Source organism: Cydia pomonella, chromosome 19 (assembly GCF_033807575.1).
Source record: "Cydia pomonella isolate Wapato2018A chromosome 19, ilCydPomo1, whole genome shotgun sequence".
In the NCBI taxonomy this organism is placed as follows: Eukaryota; Metazoa; Arthropoda; class Insecta; order Lepidoptera; family Tortricidae; genus Cydia; species Cydia pomonella.
This window is the reverse complement of record NC_084721.1, coordinates 5331560-5349771: the sequence shown is the minus strand read 5'-3', so window position 1 is coordinate 5349771 and position 18212 is coordinate 5331560. Positions and strand designations below refer to the sequence as shown.

Below are 18212 nucleotides of genomic sequence, written 5' to 3'. Positions count from 1 at the left end.
GGTTTTTTTTTTTAATTTTAATCGAATAATTATTATCATAGGGTAGTAAGACTGCATTGGTCCTGCCGATTCTGTGATTTTGGCTTATTAAAAAAAGTATAATAATAATAATAATTCAGCCTTTATACATCCCACTGCTGGGCACAGGCCGCCTCTCATGCGCGAGAGGGCTCGGGCTATAATCCCCACGCTAGCCCAATGAGGGTTGGGGACTTCACATACACCTTTGAATTTATTCGCAGATGTATGCAGGTTTCCTCACGATGTTTTCCTTCACCGAAAAGCTGGTGGTAAATATCAAATGACATTTCGTACATAAGTTCCGAAAAACTCATTGGTTATATTTTACCTGCCTTTACAAAATATACATATTGTTAGTGAATTAATCAATAGCCATTGGACGAACATAATTTAGGAAATTGGATCACCTTTACACGATAAGAAGAAGAATCAATAGCCAATGAATTTTAAATATTACAAAACTTAGTAGTTTTTCTACTGTGTTTTCCGATGCTCTGTGCCAGTTAACTCCATTTGCTGATAAAAAAGACGCCAACCACGATGACAGATAAAATCTGCAGAAGGCAGGTTAAATGGAAAAGAAAATTAGCTTTCAAAAGATCAAAATGTTCGTTCGTTATCAGAGACTGATAAAAATTATGACAAACAATGTAAATTGCATTGTTATCAGCTATTAAATAAATCTTTTTTTTTTTCATTTGCGATTTAGAAATAAGACGTCTTTGGTACTGACGAGAACAATTTCAAAATACAAAGAGTTACTCAGATAGGTGGACAAAGAATTTTAAGTATAGTTTATTTACCAAACATGTATTTTACAAATTGCCACGCATTTAAAAATTAAACATATATAATCAATAGAAGAATTGTGTTTTCTAAATAAACTAACTAAGTTTTGTATAAATCAGTACATTAATATTTGTCCTACTAATTAGTAATCAACCAAAAGTTGGGTGATTACTGATTATTTCAACACAAAAGCCATGTCACATAGTTTTATTTTGCTTTAACTAAACAGCAAATGGTGGTCACATTTTCCGTTTCGGTGATAAAGTCAAAATTAAGTAATATAAAACTATATCATGTCAATAAAAAAATGGAGAATAAGTAGGATAACAGTATAAGTATTAGAAAACACAATTCCTCTAAATGAGGGCGCCACTGGACGGTCAACTCGGTCTTAATAAAAACCTAACGTATGTTGACGATTGTTTCGATGTTCCGATGTGGCTTTTATGTTGAAATAATTGATAAAATAAACATGCCCAACGAAGTGATATTTAACGTATTGAGATTATTTCGTTCTCGGTTGCTTTTTGATGCGGTATTATTGGTATGATCAGCATCAAAAGTAACTGATCAGACTACACGTCAAAAGTATTATTTCCAGCTACCATTTTCCAATAAGTTACAAATATTTACAGTACACATGGTGCTACTTTACCGCACTAGTACGAAAATTAGCATATTACGTTACTGTGTCGAACATTTAAAGGAACATATGTACTGTAAAACGTAGTACGATACATGTGCGAATAGATAATTCCTATTTTTCTCACTTGTAGATATAGAATACTCTTTATTGGCACACCTCAGTAAAAATATACAAGAAAAATAAACCATTGATTAAATTTAGAGGCAGACAACAGGCGGTCTTATCGCTATAATGCGATCTCTTCCATACAATCTTTGGGTAGCGGAAATAGAGAAGTTAATCGAAAAAGTAGGTGTTGCTAAACCGTTATGAAGCCTAGATTCACACACACAATTACACACACAATCGTAATGTACTATATTCAATGCAAACTGTAGAGATATATCTCGATTTAGATTTTTTCATTTATCATATGTCATTATTTTTGTTACTGCTAAGATGGTTGGCTCTTTATCATTTGTCGCTATGCCTTTCACGTTCTAACAAGTATGTAAGTACGAAAGTTAAGGGCATAGTGACAAGTGATAAAAATGGAACCACGATGCCACCGCTGGATTTAAATAAAATAAAAATCTAGATATTAATGTTTACACTCTTCAGATACTCGATGGCCCTTTCATTGAGGTTCGCGTAGTCTTCAATCCGTCCGTTGAATTCGGTGAGAGGGCATTCCAGAACAATGTGTTCGACCGTCTGCTCAGGGTCACCACACACACACTAAGGGGAGTCACACCAGCCCCATTTCGATTTGGAAAAGTACACCAGCGGTGGCACCATGGTTCAATTCTTAACACTTGTCACTATGCCCGTCACTTTCACGCTTACATACTTGTTAGAACGTGACAGGCATGGTGACAAATGACAAAGAGCCGACCATCTCAGCCCTACTGGGCTATAACCGCGAAAATCGAAGCTCGTCAATTGCGGGCATTTTTCTCTGTCACTCTAATTACGTCTTAGTGAGAGTAAAAGAGAAAGATCCCCGCAATTTGCGAATTTCAGTTTTCGCGGTAGGTCACCAGGATGGCAGTTAATTTTTGAGCCACACCACCAATTATAGTTATGAACCGAAAAAAATAGTGTGTCTACTTGAAATATCTCAGATTAAAATATTTTTATAGATTAATTTATTCTTAGAATATATAGCTATCATCAACGCCGTGGCATGGCATATGTTTTCTTTACACTTATCCTGTAATTTATTAAAATATATTTCTTTGTAACTTAATATTGTACAGAAACAGTGGATTAAAATAAAATGAATACAGAAATAAAATAAAAATACCCTACAAACTATTACCCCGTCAAAAATTAACTTTTAAGCCCCGAACTGTTCCCTACCTGGCCCAAACGTTCCAAATATGCCAGCTGCGTTGCCACGCTGAATGGCTAAGGATATTTGTTGGACCAGATAAGATCCAGCCCGGGGGTCGCAGCCTCTGTCCCTCAACCGGCGTCCAATCTCTCTAACCAGCTTCTTGGCCTCGGCGCACCATGGCCCAGCCGTCTCGACAGCGACTGGAATAAAGTCATACACTGGTCCGAGGTTGGCGTATTTCCCGTGTTTAAACTTAGCAGCAGCCTCAGCCGCTGCACCTGCCTTCTTACTTGTGTGGCTGACATGAGTGGGTCCATATTGGGTTGCATACAAGTGTAAGTCATATCTTTAATTGATACGCACAACAACTTGTGTCATAATCATCATTGCGCATACAAATGAAAAGTCATGCGTAGAATTAATTATGACCAATGATTTTTGGTCATAACATGTGTTATGACAAAAGTTGTTATGCGACCAGAGGGAGTGCCCTCTTCCATTAATATGTGCGACAGTGACGGTTGCGTTTCGATTTTGCATATTGGCTACGCAGCATGCCAGGCTAGCTAAGGTGACAATCGCTATGGCATCGACAACGAGACGCTTTGTATCTCTCTATCACTCTTTCATTTTAGTGCGACAGTTGCAGTTGCGTTTCGATCGCTACAGAGCGTAAAAGATTTGCACGGTGGCTACGCTGCCTGTCCCAATTATTTTGCTAATAATATAAATAAGAAGTGGTTTCTTTTACAAGTACTTTAAAACCACCCAATTATAATCCAAAATCAAGGAGATTTGCTGCGGTATAAAACTGACTCGGCTCGGTTGTTGTGTTCAAGCAACACCGGGAAGGGAGTCGGCATTCGCACTATTTCCCCCCTGCCGAGGCACATGCCCAACTGGGCATAGCGCTGTATTTCTGAGATCAAGGTGTGCGAGATTTGTATTTGACGTGTGTCTGTGTATTTGTGTTGTCATTACAGATTGGATTTTGTTTGCATGTTTCCTCCGCAAAAAATGGTAGAACGATTTGTCCGGTAAGATATCGCTTGAGCTCCTCCCTTCTGACGTGTCGAAACCGGTGTTGCTCGAAGGTAGCATATGAAACAATGCGCCAGAAATGTCTGCCATCCTAGAATCCTTCTCCAGCTGGAAATAAATCTCAACAGTCCGAGTTTATAAGTATCTGTTGTAGTATAATTATTCCACATATACTTAGAGACGTATGTATCTCTTTTTATTAAGCTATTAGTGAATGGCAAAAGTATGATGCGCAACTTTTGATGCTGACTATACTAAGTATCAACAACATAATTAATGGACAATTTGTAGACCTTATCTCGATGCAGTAAGATTCAGGAAAGGTTAGTTCACTCTGCCAAAAATGGTACAAGTATATAGATCGTGTCATTCACGACGACGTGTGCCTTGAATCGTATTGTCATGTTATTAAAGGTTAGATTTGACAAATCCGCGCGTCATCATGGATCATACGACCTGTATCCATATCCACCATAACTACCAATATACATATACATCTATTAAGGTCAATACGGCTACACATTGGGGCCAGTTTACACATTGATTAGTGTTTATTGCGACTTTATACACTAAACGCAAGTGGCAAGTTTCAAATGCAAACTCGAAAAAAATTATGTATATTAAGGCCCGAATGTGAAGGGCGACCACACTCACCCATATTGACCTTTTCTTACATGGTAATAAATACTAACTATACAAAATTGTTGCAGTGCCTCCGCATCAAATGCTGTTATACGACAAATCGGGGGCAGACGTCTCGGGGATCGTAGGACCATTAGAAGAGGGCTCAGCCTTAGTACTAGTCTGCGAAGTTAGGGGAGGTAAGTAAATCTACTTTTTCATTACAAACAGTGATCGGCACGGAGGGTGCCACACCGCGGGATTCCGAGTAGAAATCTTATTCAAAAACTCTTAAAAAATCTTATTTAAAATAACCCTAAATAGAAGCTAAGATGTGTCAAATTCGACGGAAGTCAAAATAAAATTCCGGGCACAAAATATATTTTAATTACTGTTTTAAGTACTAAAACGGTACTCAAACGATTTAACAACATTAAATATACTTGCTCACTTCCAAAAAATATATTTGAGTGGATATTTTCACAAATATTCTACAAGATATTTTCCATATGTCAAACCACTAACGGCACTAACCTATAAAAGAATTCCTTGTCGAACCGTGCAAAGCTGTCTTATTACCTGCGGTAGATCCCAAAGGCCGAAAATAACCCAGCATCCTACAAAGAAAAAAGAAGTTCCACATGCGCCCGAGGGCTGCGCCCTCAATAAGTGACAGTGTTGACATTTGTCATCGCAGTTTTTATTATTTTTGTAAACAGTGTGATATCTTATAGTTTTTCTTATGGTTTATCCTATTTTAGCGTAAGTTTTAGTTTTTACACTTTCTTAGTTTTAAGCCTGGGTGGATGCCGACCTCTACACGAGCTACAGGCAGCACGTCTTCACAAGCTGTTCCTTGCAATCAGTGCCACAAATCATTTTCAACAACCCGCGGCCTGAATATTCACATCGGTAAATGCCACAAAACTATAAATCCGTCCAACATCGCTACATGCCCACCCGCCTTAGGACTCCAACCCAGCCCGTCAACACCTCAGCAGAACGTGTACAACTTCCATCTCCACCTCAGCCACCTTAAAAACAACATTCCTATAATTAAAATAATTCCGCGAGGTGCAAGAATCGCCGTAGCAATCCGGCTAACCGATGTCATCAATACCTGCGTGGAAAGCAATAGCCTAGATTCGTGGGAAAACCTACTTACATTCTCATTTTCGACTCTTCATGCTACTTCAGACAATAACCGACTAACACTTACTCAAAAAATAAAAAACAACTGTGCTCACCCCCTTAATCTCCAGACTCCAATTTATCATCAAAATAACCATCCTTCTCACCGGTCTTGCAACATTCTGAAAAAGACTGTAGAGGGAAAAGTGAGCGATGGTGACCTGAAAGGAGCCGCACGGTTGCTTTTTTCAACCGACGTTCTGTCTGTGGACTCAACTGAAACCCTTTTGGCTCTACGTGACAAACAACCGTCCGCCCCAGCAACACCATACTTCCTAGATCCGCCTACAGAACCCAACGTGTGCCTTCAAGTTCAGGATAAAGACACTATAAATGCAATTTTTTCATTCAAAACAGGTTCTGCAGCGGGTCTCGATGGATTATCTCCGCAACACCTAAAAGATTTGACCTCACACTGCGTCGGTGATACAGGCAAACGCCTCATTATCGCACTTACCAAACTTATTAACCTCATGCTTTCTGGAAAAGTCAACCCCCTCTTTATTCCCATTATTTATGGCGCAAATCTTATAGCCCTCACAAAAAAAGATGGGGGGATCAGGCCCATTGCTGTTGGTTCAACATTTCGGCGTTTAACTTCCAAAATTTCCGTCCGACACATACTTTCAAAATTGCAAAAACAATTCGAACCGGTACAACTAGGTTTCGGTACTAAAGGTGGGTGCGAAGCCGCTGTCCATGCCTTCCGCACCTGCCTGATCAATGACCAGTGTGAGGTACTCCTGAAAATTGATGTCAAAAATGCCTTCAACTCGCTTAATAGGGACGCCCTGCTTACAGAAGTCAACAATCACGCTCCAGAACTTTATAACTATTTATTAAATTGCTATGCTAATCCATCAAAATTACTATACAAAAACCACGAACTTTCCTCCGAAGTTGGCTGTCAGCAGGGCGACCCTCTCGGACCAGCCATCTTCAGTTTAGCTATCAATCCAATTGTTCAAAACCTAAATTCAAAATTTAACGTTTGGTATTTAGATGATGGTACCCTAGGAGGCGATGTTAACACTGTACTAGCAGACCTTTCGGAAATAAAAAGTAAATTTATGCTAATTGGCCTGGAATTAAATTTCGAGAAGTGCGAATTATTTTTAAACCGTTGTAATCCCGACATCGTATCAAAATTTCAAGCCATCACCCCTAATATAAAAGTAGTAAACAAGGACTCACTAAACCTCCTAGGGTCACCAATTTTCGAAGAAGCCATTCCCAGCATCATTACAAACGCGATTACTAAATTCAAAAACTGCGCCGATCGCTTGCTCGACGTCAATTCTCATTCCGCTCTGTCAATTCTCAAGGCCTGCACTTTAAACTACGAGACGGCGTGCTTGACGGAGGCCAGAAACGCCTGGCTAACGGCTTGTCCGGGTCAAAATTTACCTTCAAAATTAAACATTCAACGTTGCTGGGACGACACGTTGTGCAAAATTAACTTTGATAAACTACTTTCCAGCTCAGTTGGTCCTACACGCGCGCGGCTCCTCGCAGCTGCAGAACTAGAATCCGGCCAGTGGCTGCATGCCTACCCCTCCCCCCCCCCCACCGGTACATATCTAGAGCCGGATACCCTCCGTTTAGCCGCAAGCCTTAGATTAGGAGTAAAGGTCTGCGCCCCCCACAGATGCCCCTGCGGCGCAACCGTCGACGTGCTTGGACACCACGGCCTTTGTTGTCAATTAAGTGCCGGTCGCCTCTCCAGGCACGCTGCCCTAAACGATATCATCCGCCGATCTCTTGCTACCGTCAACGCGCCGGCTATCCTTGAACCAAACGGCGTTTCGAGGGACGATGGCAAGAGACCGGACGGTATGACCCTGGTCCCATGGAAGATGGGTCGAGTGCTAGTCTGGGACGCCACATGCGTCGATACACTGGCACTGTCCCATCTACCAAGAACTTCGGCCAAGGCTGGGGCAGCTGCCGAGGCGGCTGAAACCAAAAAGGTTTTCAAATATCGAAGTCTCGGCCCCCAATACCACTTTGTGGCGTTTGGAGTCGAGACACTAGGGCCGTGGGGTCCAAGCGCCAAGATACTTTTTAAGGAAATGAGTAAAAGGCTCATAGACTCTACCGGTGACCAGAGAGCTGGCAGCTTTCTCTCGCAGCGCATTAGTATTGCCATTCAGCGAGGGAATGCTGCCAGCATCTTTGGCACAATGCCGCGGGGGCCTTATTTAGATATATTTTAATTTAGATTAGTTTTTACCATTTTGTTTTATTATATGCTGTATGTTTCCCATTAAATGTAATTTATTATTAGAATGTCGCAATAAAACGAGTAAATGATTGTAAAAAAAAAAAAAATAGAATTACTTTTTCGATCTAGATCGCGGCATTGGAGTCATGTCCATTCTCCATTCATGTTCATATTAGGACTTCTACTCGGCATTCCGCGTTGTGGCACAGTCCATGCCGATCACAGATTATAAAGAATAGAATAGTATTATATTTATTATTTAAACACAAATGAGACAAATTACATAATATAACAAAAACATAGAATGTATAAAGTGCCACGAAATGACCTTATCTCAGAATTTGTGATTATGATTTAGAAATTGCTTAATGTCATTAACGCATTTTGCCCACATCAGACCGGGATATGAACATGATATACAAACTTTGCCTTGTGTTATTGTTTATTCAAAGTCACGTGACCTAGTCTAAACTTTCTTATCTCACCTCTACGTTTCCGCGTAGTTTCCTCTTAGGCCTTACAATATCTGCTTTAGCGATCACAATATTAATATTGTTAGTCTTTTTACATACAGAGTACCTGCATTTTTGAATTCGCTGAAATTTTTCAGTTCAATAATACATAAAATTTAATTGAAAAGAAAAACTCAGCCAGCATTTTTAGTCTTTAAATCTAGCTCAAATACTATATATTTTTATCTAAAACATTCAAAAACTGTAAACGGAATTTGTACAGCGTAACTGTGTTATATTTAGGCCATTGCTTGAAATTTTGCAATATCCCATTCGTGCGCTAAAAATCTATGACGATATTTTTTAAATTTGTAGAATTGATAGAATTGAAGCGGATTGCCCTGACGCACAAAATTTAAAATTCTATTCCTCAATGGAGTATTTTATTAAAACCGAAAAGAAAATCAATTCACAACAGGATAAAATGTAACTTAAAACTAACCAAAGTAATAAAAACATGGGTCCAATATTAGGCTAGATCATCCAGAACCAACACCAGAAGGCTTTCCATTAGGCTGACTGCGTTCTGTTTAGATCGCTATGCCCATCCTTTGGACGAAGAACGTGCCAGCCGGGTCTCCAGTGGCCTCAATGATTTCTTAGAGGTGCCTAATAAGTTTATATGCGCTTGGGAACCACGGTCTCGAAGGTCGACTGCGAATGCCGTAAATTTATGCTGGTTGAAATGGCTCTAAATCTTTTCATACAAACGTAGTCCTCATTTTCCTCTCTGGATATAACATTATTGAAAATATTTTGACACTATTTGTTGTATGTACAATCATCAAAAAGCCTAAAAAAGCAAACGTAGAGGCATAACAATGGTTAATATAGGTACATCAAATTATGTAAAAATATTTTCCATGTCAATATCCAGAACGGACAATGGGACCTAGGTTTCTACAGAGAAAAGACCGTCTCCTTTCCTCAAGACTCAGTGCAAAATATCTCCTTCAGACATTTGATTAGGTCTTATATCAATAGTGTAGCACTGCAGAGTGTAGACAATGCTAAGATCGACATCAAGTTTACCTAAAGGTTGTGGAGTAATCTATACCATTAATTAAATATTCCCCGATATGAGAATCAAACTCCAAATCCCCCAGTGTCCGCGCCGCTGCATCATCACAATTGGTGAGCACACAGGCAAAGATAATCCGGACGGAGGACTGGCGGCCCGCCAACCGGCCATACTGCGGACTTTTCAATGAACCCATTCGAATGGAATATCTCTTCCAATGTTGCCATAAAGGAAATCAAGCAGTAGAAAAATTTAACCGAATTGTTCATTATTCCGGTTATTTTACGGTTTTTTTGTGGAAATTTGCGCAGCTTTCGAAGTAGTTTCGGAATAAATGGGATTGTTTGATGAACTGCTTAGATTAGTTCATCGATCTAGCTATAACCCCCTGACGACCGGTGTCCTACACGTAGTACATAGTCCCAAATTAACTTTTGACTCTTTGTCAATTTGACAGAGTTACATTTTCCCTAGCAAATTTTGAAATCCGGTCGTCAGGAGAATAAATAGTATTACTTACTCGTATTTCTCACACAAAATAGACAATTATGATTATTGATATATGCAAAAGGTTTAGGAATACCAACAAACATTTTATTGTTCAAATAATACGCCAATTTTCACAACGTGCGAGGATTTTTAGGATTTAAAACTGCTTAAACAAATATAGTTCTAGTTCTAATATCTATCAAGTATTATTTGAAAAAAAAAAATACTAACATTTTTAAATCAAATGCTTTAGGTTATTTTTTAATTTATATTGTTGCACATATTGAAGCAGCATATGGTTGTTAAAATATAGTACTAAATGTGGTTATCCGTACTATGCGCCACCACGAATAACAGCCGTGACAGTCCTTGTTAACCGTATTTTTCCGTAATAATTTTTAAATTTAAATAGATTTTCCTATGGCGTGATGACTATGTACTGTTTTATTATGGCAGGAAACAAAGAAAATTATTTTCAATTGTATTTTATTTATTGGCATATATTTTATGACATATACGAAAGAAAAAGTATCAAAGCCTTCGTCGTCTGGATAGAATCGAACCAGCGTCTTTTGCATTCGCGGCAGACGCCTTAAGCACCAGGCCACCCGAGTCACCAAGTGTTTGATTACGGATCAGTCTTTTATTAATACGAAAGTGGAGTAATAACTTTTTGGAAAATATTTTGACATAATTTGTTGTATATCAAACACTGATATGCCTCTACGATTGATTTTTATCGAATTTTTAATTATTATAAGAGTTAAAAGCATTATTCATTTTGTATGAAATCCATTTTTGACTCCAATCTTTTGTAATAATAATGTAATAATATTTTGAATTGAATTTTTGAAGTATAGTAGCTATGGTTAATATACAACAAATTATGTCAATATATTTTCCAAAATGTCAATATCCAGAGAGGAAAATGGGGACTACGTTTGTATGGAAAATTGGCCGTCCTCTTTCCTCTTAACCGAGTTGCTGATAACTAAACCTTGTTTTTGACGTATCTATCGCAATTTAATTTGTTTTAATCCGAAGTTTAGTCAAATCAGTACAGATTTAATTAGTCAAATCATTATTTTAGTATGTAATCAAAAATCTTCTACCTCTACTACCGCCTTTGCTACCTCCGCCGTAACTATCGCTTTCATAAATAGAATTCAATGTACAAACATCAAACAGTTTTAACATGCTAAATTTAGACAAAAACTTGATCCCTGGAAATTACATGCGAGCATTTCCCGCACTGCAGAGTTTAAGGAGAAAAATGTAGATGAAAAGTCCACTTTCTTCCAACTTCATCAGATTAGACCGAGACAACATAGTAAGTTAGAGGGCAGCACGCGGAAACTTTAAGGGTATTTTTGTTATTTACTCTCCATAGTATTCGTAATGTGTGAAGTTTGAAACTAATATTTGAGGTGTCAGAAAAGTTCTAGGAAGAACCGTAATGTAACAGCATTCTTTGTTTATTTCTAATCTTGCCTGTTGTTGATAGGCCATTTTTAAATATCTAATATTTCAAAATCGCGTATCAACTCCCCATAAAGAGACAGCTAAGTTCAACATCACCTTTTTCTACGAAACGAAAGATTTAAAATGTCCGAAATTGAGATTGAACTGACGGCATATACCAAGAACTTAGCTAGCCCGGCTAGCGATAAATACGAAACCTATGTTATTGTCATTACGTTTTGAACTATTACTAACCTATTTATATACTTAGGCTAGATATTAATTATACACTAAATCCAACCGACTTTACATATGTAAATAAATATTATAAGACAATTTTACACGGATCGATCTAAGCTCGACGATATACACCGTGGGCCATATATTCAACCAAATTCAACTTAAACATTAATATGTCATGGTTGGTAAATAAATGGCAATTTTTTTTACAGGCGCATACGAAAGGTTAAACCCGACAGATTTTAACCACGTATTCCTGAGGTGAGGATAAGGATCAATAAATGTTGTATAAGTTTTGGTCCAATTCGCCAAAAAAAAAAAAAAAACCAAAAAATTTTTTTTTGCGTTTTCTGCACACGATACGTTATTTATTTTACACGTGGTGAAAAAAATTATTACAACGAATAAGTAAAGTTTTTTCTTTATTTACAGATTATGTCAAAACCAAGTCACATAGTGGCAGCGTCACAGCTAAAAAGGCGTTTTTCACTAACAAGGAAGGGTACCCAACTGTCCGACACCGATTTGATTCATTTTGATATATGTTATAGAGTAGTCTAAAATAACGGACACGTATTTTTTTTTAGCTGCCCAAACTCAACCTACTGGGAGAAATTGTCCTCCGAAGTACTAAAAAGTTACTAAATCTTCTAACTCCTATAGAAAGTGATGCTCAAGCAACTTGCTAGTTAATGGCTGGTTTGAGTATATGTTTGAAAGCAGCAAAAAATAATGAGCACGTGTTTTGTTATATCAGCTAAAACTCATTTTTTCCTAAAAAAATCGACATTGGAAGTTTTATAATATAGTTACACATATCACTATCACTATAGTTACACATAGAGACGGGTGTTTTTTTTTGGAAAACTTGAGTTTTAGCAGATATAACAAAACACGTGTACATTATTTTTTCCTGCTCTCAAACATATACTCAAACAAGCCATTAACTAGCAAGTTGCTTGAGCATCACTTTCTATAGGAGTTAGAAGATTTAGTAACTTTTTAGTACTTTGGAGGACAATTTCTCCCAATAGGTTGAGTTTGGTCAGCTAAAAAAAATACGTGTCCGTTATTTTAGACTACTCTATAACATAATTATATCAAAATGAATCAAATCGGTGTCGGACAGTTGGGTACCCTTCCTTGTAAGTTATAACAAAAACAAATTTTCACAAAAATTGACATTATCTCCAAAACAAGACCGATTTCTAACTTTTTATGTCATTTTAGTTTCTAAATGAGGTCAAGAATATACCTTTAAAATCTGTCGAGATTAATTTGCCCACGGTGTAGATTCAAATGGAGACAGATGTTGACAAATGCAGCTTGAATTTTTAAATAGACAAGAGTGTGGGTTGCCTGCATCGACCAAATACTAAAAGATGTGATTGCCTATCGACACATCAGCGTCTCTTTGGGTTGTGGCCAAGTCTCGGCTATTGCACTAGACCATTTGCCCATACAAATCGTTTGAAATGATTATCCTATAAAATTTACTGGAAATACTATAGTTTACAATAACAATATACATAATGTATCTAAACCAGAACTTATCGTTATCGTATCTCATTCTTCGAATCGGGCCGTTATATTGCGAAACTATAAGGGTTCTTAGTTGACTACGCAACCCTAAAAATGCACGACACGTATTTGGCACGCTCAATGTCTGTAGATATAAAATTACTACTGCTGATTGACTATAATTATGACTGACACAACAGGGACATAGCAGAAACCCAAAAAAATATCCATTGTGTTCTAGTCGCTAGTAGCTATACGCTCACGTGAAATTCCATCCCATGGCTCCGTAAGGGATAAGCCTACGTTATTTCGTTGAAAGGATAAAACTGAAGTGATGTCCGCGGGATTTTGGGATAAGGAAGTTAGTAATGAAACAATATTGTAACAAATGTTTGTGTCATCCAATGTACAACGTGAATAGCAAGCGATGAAAACAATAAAAAGATAGGTTTGTTCTAAGTTACTACAGTGTCTATGTTAGATAAGAAGGTAGGTATGTTCTTATTAATGTCAGTCATATTAGTGTTGTATGAAAAACAAAACACATTAAGTTATTGCGGTAAAAATCTGATGTTAAATCAGATAAAAGTGCCAAAGTGTAAAAGCACATATGTACAGCACCCTAGGTACCTTCCTATATTTGTAGCATATAGCTGTATTTCTGAAATCTGTGACGTATTTTTTGGCATCCTTAACCAAATTTTTTGTCTTCTTTTTGCATTTTTTTCAAGAACGATTGTTTTGCTCTATACAGGTTTTAACCCACGATTTCCACCAGCACACACAAGGTTTAACCATTTTTTTCTAGATTAAACAATAAATGCTTTTTGTTACCAGGTCGCCCAGAACCCGTAGTATCCTGGCTGATCGACGGCCTGCCAGCTCCGCAGTACATCGGCGTAAAGACGGACACTCACGTAGTCGTGAACCGGCTGGAACTCCAGCACCTTAAGAGAGAAGACTTGAACACCACGTTCAAGTGCCGGGCGGCGAACACGCATCTTGTGCCGCCACAGGAGAAGACTGTTAGGCTGGAAATGAATCGTAAGTAGCAATGGGACCTAGCCAATTGACAATCATTTATAGAAAACGGCAATTGAAACTTATACCTATATCATCGTTCCCCTTGTAAATTGTGCTGTGTGGCCTGTCAATATTGCACGGACACGCACGTAGTCGTGAAACGGCTAGAACTCCAGCACCTGGACTTGAATGCCACATTCAAGAGCCGAGCGGTGAACACGCATCTTTTGCCGCCACAGGAGAAGACTGTTTGTTAGGCCGATAATTAATTGTAATTAGCAATTTATTCATTGATGGGTTGATGTAATACTACTCTTTATTGCACACCAAACAGAGTTTACAATACATGACTGTATATATATGTACAGTAAGATGCATAGTTAAGTGACCCCACCTGCAAACAAATTTCTATGCGGGGAGTTAATTAAATCTGCACCTTACTGTATAATTGTAAATACATGTAGTTTATGTTAAAAGATCTGCATTTGTGTCGAAGTCTAGTCAAAGGTCCCACTTTGTAGCTTACCATAAGGACGAGATTTGCTGTATCTTTATACGAATAACCTGTCAAAGCATCCTTATGGCAAGCCACAATGTGGGACTTTGGACTGGGAAACGACACATTTTCTTCTTCCGTGGAGAACAGTTGAATTAACCCCCACCCTCTAGCTCTTAGTGCTCTCGTACTAAGTTTAAGCTTTCATTGCATTCCCTGAGGGGATGAAATCTGGAATAAAAAATATTCTATGTCCGTTTTGGTTAAAAAATAACTGTATTCCACATTTCATCTCAACCCGGTTAGCCATTTTTAGGTACGTGATGGAAAGCAAACCTTTAGGCAGACCACTTTCGGCAAATAAATTTACCTATGTATCTTTAAAAAATCCATTTACATAATCAAATAAATAATGTAGTACCTAGTTCAAAACGAGTCATATACTTCTTTAAAAATGTGTGACATGTCAGTTCTAAATTTAGCGCTAAACGGCAATCCAAAAAAACCTCGGCAATCGCGAAAAGGCATGACATTGCAACCAGTCGCTAAAATGAAAGTGCTCCTTTCAAAGTCCGACTAGGATCTTTCAAATGAACAAAAAATGCTACAAGTTTTTGAAAGTGTACCGCAGAGTTGCGTAATAGGCTGCCGCAGCACTAAATTCAAATTATGCCGGAGCGGACGTAAAATACATGTTTACGTTTAGACTAGTTTTGTATAACTCGGCCTTCGGTTTAGCCTTTTAGCGCTTCGCATTAAATTAACAATTTTACTACTTGATGTGACGTCAAGCTTTGAAACGTAATATTACAACGGTAGGTACGATAGGTAAATAATAAAGGTAGGTGTACACTGTGAACACGTCGTGTCAACATACTTTGTAATAATAGTTAAATATTTTTCACCACACCAACTGGTAAAGGCCCTCTTGATTGTTCAAAAACTAATGAGAAAGTTGCGTTTTATCCACATGTGGGGCAAAGTAATCAGATGCAAATTTTGAGTCGTTTCCTTATGTTAGCTGGTAGAATTGACTTTTAAATGATGATTTTGGATGATAAATATTTAATTACGTTAATTTGGATTTGATTTGGTTTTTTTTTTTTGTTATTTCATAGTTATTATTTTCCTCGCTTTGGTGTGGTGAAAAATGTTCTGTTTCACTCGGAGGCAAAGTTTGTTTAACCCTCGTAACTTGAAACCCTCGCAACGCTCAAGATTCCACTTCTCGAACCACTCGCTGCACTCGTGGTTCAATTTTGGAATCTTTCGCTTGTTCGTGTATCAATATTAGCACTAGCGATTAAACAACAACTTTGCCCCCTTGTAAAACAAATAACGATTAATGGCTTGCATCATAAATAAGCGCTTTAAGCGCCGGTGGCCTAGCGGTATGAGCGCGTGACTTGCAATCCGGAGGTCGCGGGCTCCAACCTCGGCTCGTACTAATGAGTTTTTTTTTCGGAACTTATGTACGAAATTTCATATGATATTTACCAATAGCTTTTCGGTGACAGACAAAAAATCCTGAGGAAACCGGACTAATCCTAATAAGGCCTATTTTACCCTCTGGGTTGACAGGTCAGATGGCAATCGCTTTCGTAAAAACTAGTGCCTACGCCAATTCTCGGGATTAGTTGCCGAGCGGACGCCAGGCTCCCATGAGCCGTGGTAAAATGCCGGGACTACGCGAGGAAGAAAATAATGGCTTGCACCATAACTCGTGTCAAAATTATTTACCATAATTTTTAACCTTTACATTTAAATTTTAGTATTTTTTGCAAATTATAATTATAACTAATTGCTTTCTCGAGTTATTCACGTTTAAAGGCCAATAAAGACGGGACAGTCAAATTTCTAATTTGATCATAAAATAAAGTGGCGATCATTAATTAATTATTCGATCTCATCTAGCGTCCACACGTACACAATTTAATAGTTGGATACACGAGCGAATGTTTTAAAATTTATCTACACCACCTTTGGTTATTACATACGCTTAGTCGGAGCACTGATAAAATTAAATGTACCTCTGTATCGGTTTTAATACGTGCAAATATGTTTTTCATGGGAACACAAACTCATAATTTTTTTGTCATTTTACTCTGTATTCTGACCCTGCACCAATTAGGATCTTTCGGTTTGGCTCATGGTTGACTGGTAGAGAATGCCTTCTGGCATTAAGTCCGCCATTTGTACTCTTCATGTATTGTGCAATAAAGTTTAAATAAATAAATAAATAAATAATTAGCTACAGGCTTCCTGACAATACAAATACAACGGTAAAATCTGCAACTGGCTTCGTCAACTTACTAACCCTACAAATAAAAATCACCCTCTAACTGGCCGCCAGCAGGCAGTGTGCCCAGCAGGCTGGCCGCATTTACCCGTTGAATTGCGATGCTAATTCTTTGGGCAAAATACTGACCAGCCCTTTGGTCACCCGTGGCATCCACCAAACGCGACGCTAAACCCTTATAAAAACGCCGGACCAATTTTTCATTAACCAAGTAATGAAATACGCCCAGGGACAACTAAAATATGAACCCAGCTTTAACTCAAACTGATGTATTTAAACGATTTACTTTGTGCATGCTTTATCATGTACGGCATATTATAGTACGGCAGATTAGTTCTTGCTACGTCACAAAGGTGGGGCGGCGCCCTAATTTAAACTAATACACCTTCCCTTGTGCTGGCTTCCTTATATTAGGAAGGACGTTAGTCTGTAGGTTTTCCTATACATTTACGTTTATTTACATGGAGAAAGTTAAAAGTGTTGAGTGAATGTAAATGAGCGGAATATGATACCGTTTGTTAATGGTTTTAGCCTTGATAACAGACTTAGCATCAGGCGGGCCATATGCTAGTTGGCCACCGACGTAGTATGAAAAAATATTTTAAAAGAAAAATGGCGTTCTTAGTAATTGTCTGTCAAGTCTAACAAACCGTCGATAGTCGTTTGCCTCTATCCGTCATTTTGACATTTTTGTTTGACGACCGGTCTGGCCTAGTGACCCTGCCTATGAAGCCGATTGTCCCGGGTTCATATCCAGGTACAGACATTTATTTGTGTGATAAGCACGGATATTTGTTCATGAGTCACGGGTGTTTTCTATGTATTTATATATTATATATGTCGTTATTGAAGTTCCTACAACACAAGCTTTATTGAGCTAGCTGTGGGACTTAGTCAATTTGTGTAATAATGTCCTATAATATAATAAAAATATACCTACATCTTAGGTCCTATGCTACAAAAATTTTATCCTACATATAAGAGGTTGTTAAATTGTATGAATAAGGCGAAAAGTCAACGAACGCCTGATTAAATTTAAAGCGGAGTTTAAAAAAAATCATATTCATTACTACTTAAACCTATACAAAGGTATATCTACGTACGAATAGGTATGAGTGAAATAGAAATAAAAATTGACCATAATTTTGTAAGTTCGATTCGGACTACTGACCTATTACGTTTGTAAAATGTTTTAACGCAACTTCTAAGAGCATGGAGTGTGGATTTAAAAGGAGTGAAATCTCTTACGGTAGAACTGTTGCAAAGGTGTCCAGCTGTCAGCTATAAATAATAGTTCCA

At 38.0% G+C, this 18212-nt stretch overlaps 1 protein-coding gene across 1 annotated transcript in view; it reads left to right on the top strand.

Moving 5' to 3' along the window:
• Positions 1-18212, top strand: part of LOC133528569 (hemicentin-1-like) — a 324344-nt gene that overhangs the window by 271871 nt on the left and 34261 nt on the right. Inside the window, exons 6-7 of the mRNA XM_061865999.1 lie at positions 4526-4636; positions 13933-14139. Of these exons, the coding sequence (XP_061721983.1) occupies positions 4526-4636; positions 13933-14139 (318 nt within the window). The remainder of the gene's footprint in view (positions 1-4525; positions 4637-13932; positions 14140-18212) is intronic.